General features: G+C 37.0%; 1 protein-coding gene across 2 annotated transcripts in view; it reads right to left on the bottom strand.

Annotated features, from left to right (window-relative positions):
* Window positions 1-4,216: 4,216 nt before the first annotated feature.
* Window positions 4,217-14,768, bottom strand: part of RNF170 (ring finger protein 170) — a 28,509-nt gene continuing 17,957 nt past the window's right edge. For both annotated transcript variants that reach the window (XM_081084915.1, XM_081084916.1), the window contains 3 exons: window positions 14,339-14,412; window positions 10,429-10,539; window positions 4,217-4,955 (listed from right to left, as the gene is read on the bottom strand). In XM_081084915.1, coding sequence (XP_080941041.1) covers window positions 4,686-4,955; window positions 10,429-10,539; window positions 14,339-14,412 — 455 coding nt within the window. In that variant the 3' untranslated portion in view covers window positions 4,217-4,685. The remainder of the gene's footprint in view (window positions 4,956-10,428; window positions 10,540-14,338; window positions 14,413-14,768) is intronic.

Below are 14,768 nucleotides of genomic sequence, written 5' to 3' on the forward strand. Positions count from 1 at the left end.
TTATGGTAATCAGTGATCTTTATGATTTCTAAAATGTTTGATGTTCTACTTTAGTAAAACAGCTTTTCCAGCGGTTCTCAACCTGTGGGTTGCGACCCCTTTGGCGGTCGAATGACCCTTTCACAGGGGTCGCATAAGACCATCCTGCATATCAGATATTTACATTACAATTCATAACAGTAGCAACATTACAGTTATGAAGTAGCAATGAAAATAATTTTATGGTTGGGTCACAACATGAGGAACTGTATTTAAAGGGCCAGAAGGTTGAGAACCACTGTAAGCCAACAAGGGCCACATAAGATATGCAAAACTGCCCTTTTTAAAATATATATTGATTTTTTTACAGAGAGGAAGGGAGAAAGAGGGATAGAGAGAAACATGGATTCAGCTGCCTCCTGCACGCCTCCCCCCCCCCCCCCCCACTGGGAATGTGCCCGCAACCCAGGTACATGCCCTTGACGGGAATCAAACCCAGGACCCTCCAGTCCACAGACTGAGGCTCTATCCACTGAGCAAACCGATCAGGGCAAAACTGCCCTTTTTTAAGAGAATGACATAGGCTCATTTGGCCCCTTCAGTAAATATTAAAGAAGTGAATATATGTCTTATACGACCATTTGAGGGAAAGATAATAAATAGGGATAAACTGAAGAGGGGTAGTTAGAAGTTTGATGCTTTTCAAAGTTTAATGCATTTACTATTAAAATACTTTTTAAGGAAAAGAAATTATACATTGACATTTAAAGAGTAAGTTTTGTTACAGTTATTCTAGGATAAACTTTATCGTGTTTGATAAACTGAAGAAAAATAAGCCACTTGTTTTGACATAGGAGAGGGCTCAAGATGTTTTTAAACTCACTGATATCAACAGTTTAGATTTTAATTTCTGTCCAGCTGTGTTTTTTTCCTATAAACCATTTGTATTTTAGAAAATACCTTTGCATTCATTCTCTCTCTGGGCCTCCTTATCTTCATCTATGGAGTAAGGCTATAGGACTAAATGAAGAATTCTTAATTTAGAATCCACAATGTTCAGGTCTTGAGTCCCCTGAAAAGGAATAAAAAGTATACATACATGTGTATATATGCATTTTTCTGGGGAGCTGCCCATAGCTTTCATTTGATTTTCACAGAGAAAGTACAAACACTAGCCAATCTGTAAGGACCCTTACATCTCTAATATTCTAGGATTAGTGAAACAAGATTGTCATGTAGATATAAATTACAGGTTTTCCCTAAGACTAATTAGAGGGGTGGATGTCTTGATCTGAATATTACATCTTTAAATAGTTTTTAAAATTTTTTTTTAAATTAAAATCTATTAGATACCAGTGAGTTTAAAACATCTTTAGCCCTTAGCCCTCTCCTACATCCCATATTACATTTCCCTCAAAAGGCCTGTAGCTGAATACCACTAGTCCGATGAAGAATGGAGGAGAATATCCAGACATGCTCCGTGTTTTCGGACAGTGTTTAATCCTCTCCTGTACCACTCTGGGATGTGGGACCATCAGAGGGTATGGATGGATGAAGATGACAGCGCCTGACAACATCTCAAATTTGCTTGCAGTCAAGGACTCAATGCTTAAAACAAATACTGACGCCATGAAAATGGTCTGGTTCTGACGGAACAACAGAAGCTCCATGATTGTCTTTATCTCTGTGATTACCAGCAGCCCTTAAAGCCTACCAGCCTGGTCCTGGGAGACAAGTCTTAGGGCCTTCAAACCTTCAGTGCCCTTCCTATTCTGACCCAGTCCCAGGTTTATGGGTTGCTATTTAGCAAAACAGAAGAGCCGGGAGTACATCTAGGGTTTCAGGGAGAAGGGAATGGAATGGAATGAGTGTTATGCAGACCTAAGGGCACAGACTCAGAAAAGATCATTTCAGTTATCAAATACACACTCAAGAGTGGGGAATCAGGATACAAGCCTAATCTCTAATTTCAATTCCACCCTTCTCGTCCAGAATTAATATAGATTTACCCAGATTAAGCAATTTCCCTCAAAAACAAAAACACTCCTACTTTTTAAATTTAAAAACATCTAAGGAAAATTCATTAGAAATGTGATGAGGTATTGGATGTCCATTAATGAAAAAGTCATTGCGAACATTATATTGAATGCTATTTCAGGAGTTCTGAATGTTAAAGCAAACTATCAAAGAAACAGGAAAATACCAGCTGCTTTTACATTTTATATGTATTGCATTTATTCAAAAGAATACGTGTTTGACAAATTCTGAAATCACAAAGTGTGAACCAAACGGTCAGTCCCCTGTAACAACTCTGAGGTAGGCGTCTGCACAGCCACCGGGACCAGCACGGTCCTTTCTTCCCCCGTTCCTTTCAGACTCTGGGAGCTGGGAGCTGAAACCACTGTGCTAGTGGGCAGTGAAGACAGTTGTTTCTCAGTCTTGTTTCCACAGACCTACCCAGGTTACCTGCTCCTGGGGTTGGGCCGTATTTTTGTGCAAGTTACAATATTGTTGTTCACAAAAATTCAAATTGTTGCTTTGATTTATATGACCTCACTCTGAATTATAGAAGTGTTACTATGTTTAAGACACTGATTGACTCTACTTGCTTAAATACTTTCTCAGCTATCACCTATATTTATTATCAGTGATCAATACAGATGACATCATAAGCAGTTCAAAATTCTGAGATGTCCACGTTTCCCTTTCAATTTAATAAGACTTCAGGTCATATAGTGTTTTTGTATGTTACCTCTACCAGGAAAGTCTTATAATATGCACCGAAAATGAAATCCTCTAAAAAAAGATATTGTTATATAGCCCACATCAAATCTGTAATTGGCAGGAAATGCACTTCCAGTCTGGTGTAAAAAATTCCTACTCATCAGTTTTTCAAGTTGGTACCTGCAGCTGAAATGTTTTTCTGTGATGTGTGCCACCCAATTAGACGTTTGACTTGGAAGTATAAAATGATGATTCATGAAGTCTTGATACGTCATCTTTCTGCACTTTTTCTCTTAGGAGCACCTAAGCTATCCTACTCCAGTGTGTTCCAAGAGACTCCCGATGACCCCAGGTTCGCTCTCCAGCTCCACCCCTTGGTAATAACCTTCACGTTTATCTGAACCCATGCAGGAGTCCCAGGGAGTCTAATGCCAGTTCAGTCACTTATTTGTGCATGGCTTCAGATGAAAAAACCTGTCATCTGTAATAGGGATTTCACCTATAAAAAAGGAAGACAATGCCCTGCCTTATTCACATGCTGCCTCAAGGATGAAAAGAAAAGTATATGAGAAATTGCTTAAATTATTATGTGCTGTATTTAAGCATTATTATTTTTCCCTCTGACAAGCAATAGTTTTGTCCTAGGCCCAAATTGGAAAACACTATTACTGATATTTTACTCAGAATCTTATTAGTTAATAGCAATTAGATTAATTTGGGACACGGTGATAGATTTTTCTGGCCTGTCTATACACGGTGAGGCTCACTAACACCTGAATGGACAGGATGACTGTCGGTGACTGCAGGGGACAGAGCTAACACCCTTGGGCGTCAGCGCCACTCTGCTGTCCAGTTTGCTAATGAGCAGTGCCAGCTGAGGGAGCGAGAATTTCATAATACTTCCGGTTTTGGTTCTCCTCAAACGGAAAACTGCAGAAGAGAGCGTTTGATACTTATGCCATTAAATAAAACAAGATAACTTTCCTGTAGAACCACCTTGGACATTTGCTCATTCTTCCTAAGACTTGATGAATTTGGGCTATCTGCTGCCATCTAGAGTCAGTATTGCAAGTTTTCTGTCAAGAGAAAACTAACCAAATTTGTCCATTCTGTTACTGTAGCTCCCAGTAATTTGTCAGATTTAAGGTCTACCCTTCTAAGGTCTTTAAAGCTCAAGCCATGAAGAACCACTTCCCTAAGAAATGCATCAAACTATGATGCGTTTACAGTACCACCCAGGTTCCTGAAAAAACAATCCCTTTACAAGTTCCTTTGATACACTGTTCCTATAAAAGGACCAAACTCCTGTGTAAGTGCCATAACTGAGAACTAAGTGTGCTGACTAGAGATAAATGTCTTATATCTTGTTAATTCTTCTAGTATTCTGGAAACCAGAATGTGAAACCTGATTATAAAGTTCAAGTTTTCATTCACTTTCAACTGATGAGAAAGACTTAGAATGGAAAAGCAGAACTGCTCCAAATGTATAAAACTTAGTACTAAAAGAAACACTGACTTTTGCCCAATATTGTGCAATATTTTATTGTAATAAAAATATTTAGATGCATCTCATTGCAATATATTATATAGGTACTCACTGAGAAGGAAAAATTGGATAAAGTATACATTTAACAATATCTTACTATACATCCAATTAATCTGAGTAATTTGGGGGGAAAGAAGAAGATATAAAAAAAAAAAAGCATCCCTTTTTATATAATTCCATGTTTTTTTCCAGAGAGTTAATAGACAACACAATCAAGATACAGTTGTAAATTATTATAATGCTAACCCTAATATTAGAACCTGCAACATGTAAAAATTCCAGTCATACGTTGCTAGTTATTTGCCAAATGATAATCAAATGTTTGTCATACAGTGGTTTTAAGTTTGTAAGATACTATTCAAATGCATTACACGGCCATGGGTCAGTCCTTTTGTCTGATTTCTCACATTAGCTCATATTTTAGTAAACTCTTTTTTCACCTGTTTAGTCTCTGTGTTATCACTTCTCGATACATAATAGAGATGTAGATAAGCAACAAAAAGATGACAAAGAAATCATCTAAAAAGCCTAAAATTCCAAACAAGGCTTCAGGTACAAAATCTAGAGGTGATATAAGATAGAAAAAAGCTCCCATTAAACAAAGTATTATCCTGATACGGAACATCCAGAAAAGGCCCCCGACTGAAAACATTTCCCTGAATGCATGTCTCAGTAAAGTGGGTAGATCCATAATTCTTTCCATAATCTGGTAGGAGGAAGAACAAATATTATGATTTGGCATCTAATGTGTCAGGCTTACAAATAATATAATTTTCCTACAAAGTGCAAACTCAGTTAACATGAACTATTGAGTTTCACATACTGATTGAACATTATATTTTCTAGTTATCATTTTATTTAAAAATAGTTATTTGATTGCTAGGTTCCTATAAAATAGGCCTTGCAGATAATTGAAAAGCAACTAAAATGTCAACAAACTTAAAATATAGGACATAATAAGGTAAAACTTCAGTTATCTCTAATATGAATTAGTAAACTAAACGAAGAAAGGACTGTATCGGATTAGAGTCTAAGGCTTGAGGTCAAGTCTCAGCTTTAAAGTGAGACAGATCTGGGTTTGAATTCAAAGTCAATCACTTATTAGCCGGATGACCTTGGAGAAACTTGTTTAACCTACTAGAGATAGGTCATCAACTCATTCAGTATTTATGTACCATGAGGACTTTCAAGAACTAAAAGAGATACTGTATATAAATGACCTTCATAAAGTGCCACACAATATATATTACCCATTAAAGACACACAAAGTTAACGGCTTTGACAGTCTAAGAATAGCAATGAAAGTGATCCCTTCTTAGGATGTTTATTCTGCTTATCTTGAGATTAAGTGAATCACTAATTGCTACAAAGATTTTTGGAATACCAAGCCCCACCTTTCTGAAAACGATTAAGTTTCTAAATATTTACAGAAACACACATCAGACACTAGGTTTTTACATAAATGAGCAAAATTTTCACAGCTGAAATTTAACAAATGACATAAATGTTTAAGATGTGGAAAAACTGGAACCCTCATACACTGTTGGTGGGAATGCAGAGCCCCTTAGGAGACAGTTTGGCAGTTCCTCAAGATGTTAAACAGTTATAATATCCAGCAACTGCACAACGAGGCACATACTCAAGAAAAATGAAAACACATCTACACAAAAACTGGTAGACAAGCTAATGGAAGCATAATTCATAATAGACAAAAAATGGCAACAATTCCAGTGTCCATCAACTCACGAATGGATAAACAAAATGTGACATATTATTCGGCCATAAAAAGCAATGGAGTACTAACATAGAGAATATAGTCAATAATATTCTAATAAGTATATGGTGGCAGATGGGTACTAGACCGACTGGGGTGATTACTTTGTAAATTACATAAATGTATAATCACTATGTTGTACACCTGAAATTAATATAATATTGTATGTCAACTGTAATTGAAAAATAAAAAAATACATCAAAAAGCAATGAAGTACTGAGATATGTTACAGTATGGATGCACCTTGAAAACATGCCAAGTGAAATAAGCCAGAGACAAATGTCCATATATTGTATGATCTCATTCAAATAAAATGATGAGACACCCAGAATAGAAAATCTATAGAGACAGAAAATAGATGAGTGGTTTCCAAGGACTGGGAGAGGGGAAGGGTTAAGGATAATTGTAAGAGAATATTAAAGCTTTTCAGAGAATGAAATATTCTAAAATTATATTATAGTGGTAATTAGATTATATTTACCCTAAATATACTATAAGTCATTGCATTATATACTTTAAAACGGGCTCACTTCTGGCGTGTAAATTACTTCTAAATAAAGCTTTTAAAAGATAGTCCCAATATCTACAGTGTAGGGCAAAAGTAGGTTTACAGTTGTGGGTGCACAAAATATAATTCTTATTTATTAATTATTGTATTTTCCATACAAATAATTGTAAACCTACTTTTACCCCACCCTGTACTTGTATGACCTTTAACAAGTCAGTTTATTCTCTGACTCCAAACTTCTCAGTTGTTTTGTGTAGTTATTAGTTGACTATATGATCTACCAGTAAGGTCCTATGTATTAATGACCTACCATGACTCTTCAACTTCTTTCATTATCTTATTATCCAGGGGTTGGTAGATGCAAGAGAAACTGACCAGAGGAAGCAAATCACTTCCTGTGGTCATTCCACTGCCCACAGTTCAGCTGCTATTTTTAACAATCTGTATAAATGTCATAAGTCCAACTCTATTGTATATATTTTGTTTAACAAGTGTCAAATAAATTGAGAGGGAGATAGAGACAAAAATAGGAATAATTGAGTAAATGATGAGAAAACAGTCTTATTTTATTCCATGTTAATCCTCATCCCAGAATATTTTTCCATTGATTTTTAGAAATAGTGGGAAGGAGGTTGGGAGCGGGGAGAGAGAGAGAGAAACATCACACATCTATTGGTTGCCTCCCGCAACACACCTCAATGGGGCCAGGGATTGAACCTGTAACCCAGGTACGTGACCCTGACTGGGAATTGAACCCATGACCCTTTGGTATGCAGGCTGATACTCTAACCACTTAGCAACATTGGCCAAGGCAGAAAAAAGTTTCAAAAAAACACCAGATAAAGAAAATCTTGTAAATCCTTTTGGAAAACTGGTCACAAAAGAACAAAAATGGTCTTTTTAGAATCACTTCCTATGTTAATTTTCTATTCTATTCTCTATGGAAGAAATCAATATTTAAAGTAAAACACCTATTCAGTTTTTACAAGATTTATGGTAAATTACTTTAAATATTCTAACAAATACTTTTCTGTTATCACAGCTATTTTTTCACTGCTCATATGGCATCATTTATATAAAATCTAATTAGACAAGAAATATGAAATGAGTTACTAAGAAATGTTTGTATATTAATCACAATCTTACTCCAACTTTGAATGAGGTAATATCAAAGCAAGAGCTAAATGTCTTTATTATATTGTAATTTCATCACATACCAACCTTTCTTACTCATTAAATACATACCTGACACAAAAAAATAAGAATGAGCAATGGTATGTTTCACACTTAAAAATATAAATATCTTAAAATGATTTTTTTAAAGTCCAGTGGTAGTTCTTGAATTTGAAACATTGATCTCAAAGAATCATCCTACAGGTTTCACTGAAGGATATGTTAAAGTGCTGGCTGGAAAATAGCAGAAGAGGGCCAGCCGGTGTGCCTCAGTGGTTGAGTGTCAACCTATGAACCAGAAGGTCAAGGTTAGATTCCCAGTCAGGGCACATGCCCAGATTGTGGGCTCAACCCCCAGTGTGGAGCGTGCAGGAGGCAACTGATCAATGATTCTCTCTCATCTCTGATGTTTCTATCTCTCCCTCCCTCTTCCTTCCTCTCTGAAATCAATAAAAATGTATTTTTAAAAAATAGCAGAAGAGGCTCCCAAGTAACTAAGGAGGACAAGAATGATTGGATTGTTTTTCTTGTTGCTTCAATATCTAATATTTACCCATTATCATCCACAACAGATGAAACTGTATAAATAGACATGACATTACAAAATAAGGAATATGAGCAAGGGAGTACAAGAGCACTAGTTGTTTATCACTAAAGCATTTTAATAGCTCATGTTTTTTTTTGTTTGTTTAATCCTCACCCAAGGATATGTTTTTATTGATTTTACAGAAGAAGGGAGAGGGAGAGAGACAGAGGAACATCAATGTGAGAGACAAACATCGATCAGCTGCCTCCCGTACACGCCTCTGACCAGGGATTAAAACCACAACCTTTTGGTACACAGGATGATGCTCCAACGAACTCAGCCACCGGGTCAGAGCAATAGCTTATATTCTTGGCTAGGAGCAGTAGTATCAATTCTTAATTTAAGGATAATTCATTCATTTTCTCAATAAACATTAAGGGCCTATTGTATCCCAGACACTGAATTTCACAGTGAGAATACAGTACTGAGTAAATAAACCCAGTCGTTGCTCTCATGATGCTTTTAGTCTATGGAGAGAAAGACAAGGAACAAGTCTTGAGTGCCCTTTGTGACGGATGTTATGAAGGGAATGTGCAGAGCGCAATAATAGAGAATACCTTAGTTGTCATGGAAAGCCTCAGCCTATTTAACAACTACCTGAAGGATGAGAAGTCATCCAGGAGAAGAGCAAAGGGACAATCATTCCAAACAGGAAATGGCACATGTGAAGGCTTTAATGTGGAGGGACTTGGAGCTGTTCTGAGAGCTGAAAGGCGGCCAGTGCAGGTCAAGTATGGTGAGGGATGGGGAGGGGACACACGAGGTTAGGGAGGGAAGGAGGAACCAAGTCATGCAGAGCCTTGGAAGCCACAGTAAGGAGCTGGAACATTATTACAAAAAACGTCAAGGTTTTAAAAAATACATTGATTTTAGAAAGAGGAAGGGAGAAGGGTAGAGAGAAACATCGATGAGAGAGAAAAACTGATTGGCTGTCTCCTACACACTGCCTACTGGAGACTGAGTCCAAAACCTGGGCATGTGCCCTGGCCAGGAATCAAACTGTGACCTTTTGGTTGATGGGCCAATGCTCAACCACTGAGTCACACCAGCCAGGCCAAAAAATTGCAAATTTTAAAATACAAAAGCATCATGGCCTTACTTATGTTTTAAAAACATTACTTGGGCTGCTACACAGAGAAAAACATCAAAGTGAAGAAGCCACGGTAACTGTCCTAAGCAAGAGATGATGGTGACTTTGACTAATATAATAGCCAGAGACATGACATTTTTATACAGTAAAAATGACAGGAGTCCCCCAAAAGACAAGAAATGGTATGACTTATTTACAGATCAGATGAGGGGATAGAGGGGAGGGGGAGCTCAGTAAGACTGAGGAAAGAGTTAACTGAGTTAGGGAGGGAATCAGTTCAATATTATACATGTTAAGTTTGAGAGGCCTATGGAACATCCAAGTGGACGTATAAGCTAAGCAGTTGATATACAAAGTCTAGAGCTCGGAGGAGAGGTCTGTGCTTTCCATATATGCATTAAATTTGTACTTAGTATATTCTGGTTTTTGAAATACATATTCAATCATGCATATCCTTCTAGATTTCTCTTAGATTTTGAGAAAACTTGAATGAGACAATAAAACATGACAATTTTTAATCTATCAAATGCCTTTTTTAAGGGGAGGGGTCAACTGTAGAATTAATGTTATTTAAAAGTAGAGTGTTCTTGAATAGCTAAGATAACACAGAGGGTTACTTAAAGGAGCATGTCAAACAGGGGCGAGGGTAAATAACTGGAGCAAAACACAAGTGTGAAACTGTCTCCAGCAGCTCCCAGCTGTAATTTTCTCATAAAACAAACCCTGTTTTAGAATCACAGAGGAGTTGATAATTTTACATCTCCCTCCAATTTTCCCTATTGCTTTTTTGCAGGTATCTCTTTCATAAAAGGCTTTGACAATGCCTTTTTTTTTTTTTTTAACATAGAAACACTGTAGTTCTTGGGAAAGCTGTAACTCAATGAATGACAACACTGATGAAAGCAAAAAATTTACCCAACACACGTAAACAATGAGGTTTTTCATAGTCAAAGAATATTTGTTGGTAAAGCTCACTTTACAAAAGAGAAGTATCATTATACTTTCACTTTGTTCCCTCTAACTTTGTACCTGCTATAATGTTACTTACAGATCTGGGCTGCCCTGAGAATCTCCGGTTATAATCACTAATATCTTGAAGCAATGATACAACATCCTGAGACTGGTCATTTTCACCAAATACTGGTAGCAATAAAGTTACCTATAATATTACAGAAAAAAAAGTTATACCTTTCTGCAGCATTCGTGTGTGGTTTTTTTTTTTCATTTTGTGTTATTCAGTAAAATGAGAGAAACTTTTAAATTTATATTTCACTCATTTCCTTTAATAAAGGCAACACAGGGGAGGAAAGTAAGATTACTGCCTCCTATAAAATCCAGTGCAAAATTAATTTGAACATCTATAAAATAAAACGGGCACCTTATCCAAACACTGGTTCTAATATTTTCCAGTCCAGACTAGGAAAAAGGTCGGTAGTTCTCTACAGTTGAAGATGTAAGAATGATGAGAAAACATTCAGGAGCCAAGTGACATAAAATATATATATCACTTGGAGAGAGAAAAACAGGGGATCTCTTCTTTGATTAAAATCATGATTCCTTATCCTCACTGGTATTTGAAATATCTTTGAATATTACCAACCATAATACAAGGATTAACTTAGTGCAAGGACGTTCTCAAACACCTAGCCCTGCTGCAATAAAAAAAGTTCCTTCTTGTTACTGTTATATAACATAGTACATTCAACCCATTTTCCTTCATGGTAGAGGTGAGGATACACAAATATCCCAGGACCACATTTGGGTAATCTGAAGATGTAGACCTTGAAAACCCCGATAGAAATGGTTGCTGTACAATGACAGGTTTGAATCATCTAGCTGTTGTTGGTTGTTTATTTTTCTTCAGAGAGAGGGAGAGAGAAAAAAACATCGACCTGTTGCCTCTCATATGTGCCCCAACCAGGGACCGAACTGCAACCTGGGTATGTGTCCCAACTGGGAATTGAACCCACAACCTTTCAGGGTACGGGATGATTCTCCAACCGAGCCACACTGGCCAAGGCCAGCTGTTGTTTCTGTCCTTCCTCTGTTCAGTTGTAAAACCTGAGCTTCCCAGTACCCACATACTCTCCAACAGCTCAACAAAGGAGTGACTAACAGCAGGCAGTAGAAGGAAGAGCACGTACTGTTATCTCTTCATGAATTTGTCAAGTGCATTCTTTAAATAAATATTGAGCACCTTATTGTGGGCACTGTGCTAAGTGCTTGATATACAAAAAAAAGAAAAATGAAGACATGGCCTTGCCCATTGGTGATCACAATCCCCAAGATAGAAGGGGAGGCAGACCTGTTCAACAGCCTATTCTAAGGCACTGTGGTAGGTGTTATAGTGGTGCTTGAGAAAGTAAGAACTTCTCCCTGCAGTGTCCAGAGACCTTGAAACTTAAGCTAGCCCTTGAAACACAGGCAGGACCATGCGTGTGTTAGTGTATGCATTCACGGAGGGAAGTGGTGAGCATGTTCTAGCCAGAGGCATCAGCCTAGGCATTATTATTTCCAGGGAAACAGCAAGTGAAGCAGGTATCTGCCACCTGTCTTGCCTCCAGGATGAATTACTCTATAGTTAGAAATCCAAAAGCTATTATATTGAAACAACTTTATCTCCATCTTTCTAGCCTCTAGCCAATTTATGGGTGGGCCAAAGGATACCACCTGATAATTTCTATATACCCTGCAAAAAGCTGCGGGTGGTGGAACTAATTCTTTAACACAGGACCTAGGGCCTGGTCTCAGTGTGGCTGGCAGATAGTTAAAGATGATGAAAGGTGATAGTGCAAATAAGTTTCAGTGTTGATTGCTTTGTGTCAGATATAAAATCATCCAGAGAGGCAGTATAAAAACAACCAAAAGATTTTCCACCTGACCATATGATAAAGAGTCAAATGTGAAAGAGACAGAATTTGGGAATGTAGAAGGAAGAAGGAAAGAAGAGAAAGCCCTGAACCTCCCCCTACACCAAAGATGAAGGCAGTAATACAGAGCAGTAGAATTAGAACAAAGGCTGAAAGGTATACGGGAGTGGGCAAAAGGTTTACAGTTGTGAGTATGTGAGACATTGAGTTTATTCTTGTATTATTATTTTTTAATTATTGTATTACTTTCCATATGAACAACTGTAAATCTACTTTTGCCCCCCCATATATGCACGTGCGCGTGTGTGTAACATGTATACCATATAGTTTTACTTAAACTCCAAAAATCAGATAAAACTAAATAATCTTAGAGATTATGCTAAGATAATAAAACCAAGAAAATCAAGGAAATGCTTATGATAAAAGTGAAACAGAAGTTGCCTATAGGAGAGGAAGAAGGGGTGAAGATTTGGGAGGTATCATGAGGAGGTTTCTGGGGCTGTTGGCCAATTTCTGTTTCTTCACCTGAGTGATGATGACTCAAGAGTTGCTTTGTGATAATTCAATGAGCTGTACTTCTTTGTTTAGTGTGGTTTTTCTGTATGTCTGTCATATTTTACAAAAAATCGTCACCTCTCATATCATTTTGTTTTATTTTTTGGTCTCTGTGGGTTTGTGTCTTTATATAACATCCTTTACACCTGGCGAGTGTGGCTCAGTGGTTGAATGTGAACCTATGAAATAAGATTCAATTCCCGGTCAGGGCACATACCCAGGTTGCAGGCTTGATCCCTGGTGGGGGCATGCAGGAGGCACCCGACTGATGTTTCTATCTCTCTCCCTCTCCTTTCCTCTCTCTCTAAACATAAAAAAATATATATTAAAAAATATATCCTTTACTGTTGTTTTAGTGAGGTTATAAGAGGGAGCAAAAGTAAATATATATATCTAATTTGACATCTTTACTTGGAAACTATCCTTTTTAGGACTTTATTTTACATACTAGAAGACTTCCTAGGGAGATGCTGTCTTTTTACATATTCAGAACTCATTATAAGTAAGGTGTATATTTTTATTTTAAATGAAAAATAAAATAAAAAGGAAATTATGAAAAACTATATACAACTGAGAGAATGTATTATTTTGGTATATATTCTTTTATGATTAGATAAGCTTTTTGCATATCTTTTTTAAAAATTCTTTATTGTTTAAAGTGTTACATATAGTATTACATATGTCTCCTTTTCCCATTGACCTCTCATGGGCCACCCCAACCCCCCAGCACATGCCCTAACTCCCCTAGTGTCTGTGTCCACTGGTTATGCTTATATGCATGCATACAAGTCCTTCGGTTGATCTCTTACCCACCCCCCCACCACCGCCCCCCAGCCTTCCCTCTGAAGTTTGACGGTCTGTTAGATGTGTCTCTGTCTCTGGACTATTTTGCTATATTTACTAATTAAAAGAAACTAAGAATTTCAGTTTCTCAGAATTTTCAGTATATTGCTTTTCCCAGTTTGTCAAAGAAACAGAGAAAATCTGGCAATCCCATCTGTGCTGACATTTCAGTCTTCAATACATGTTTATGAAAACTTACTGCCTCCCTCCTGAGGTAGCTCTAGACTAACAATAACAGTCAAATCTGTTCTGGATAATTCAATGTGGTTATGTTTCCAAAAAAAAAAAAAAAACAGTTAAAAAATTATTCATTATTTAAAGCTATCTGGACCCTTACTGGAGAAGGACAGATTAAAAATAAGTTAAAAAGGAAATACCATTTTTTTCCCATAAGAAATATGAAGGATATTTGCTTAAGCCTGATTAGTTAGTTCAGCTATTACTTTGCTGGTATTACAACAAAGACTTTCTAGGCACTTACCATTTGTTTTTCCTACAACTGAAGAATTTCAAAGGGATAACCTTTTTTTGAGGTGTCTTAAAGACATAAAAATAATGGAATAACATCATAGAAGCTTTGGATAAAGGAAATTCTAAAAATATCAAAATAATTCAGAATTCAGATACAGAAACTACAGAGATTTACAAAATGAACTAGCATTAATGATGCTTTCTGGATACAAACATTACCGTTTGCCTACAAATTGGACAGCTGATTGCCCCAAGCCAAGAACCGTATCTCCAGTATGCAATAATGCAGGTACCTAAGGGGGGAAAAAATTAATAGTGATGTTTGACATACCTAAAATATTTGAACAGTCTCATCTTACTTTAAATTTTTTTTTTTTTACTTCATCCAACATCTCTTCAGGCAAATTCAAATCTAATAACAATTCCCAGCTATTAAAAAACATTTTTTAAAGTATATTTTTATTCATTTCAGAGAGGAAGGGAAAGGGAGAGAGAGATAAAAACATCAACAATGAGAAGGAATCACTGATCAGCTGCCTCCTGCATGCCCCCCACTGGGGACTGAGCCCACAACCCGGGCATGTGCCCTTGACCAGGAATCGAACCGAGACCTCCTGGTTCATAGGTCGATGCTCAACCACTGAGCCAT

The sequence above is a fragment of the Myotis nattereri genome (assembly GCF_964212035.1).
Source record: "Myotis nattereri genome assembly, chromosome: 2".
NCBI classification, from domain to species: domain Eukaryota; kingdom Metazoa; phylum Chordata; class Mammalia; order Chiroptera; family Vespertilionidae; genus Myotis; species Myotis nattereri.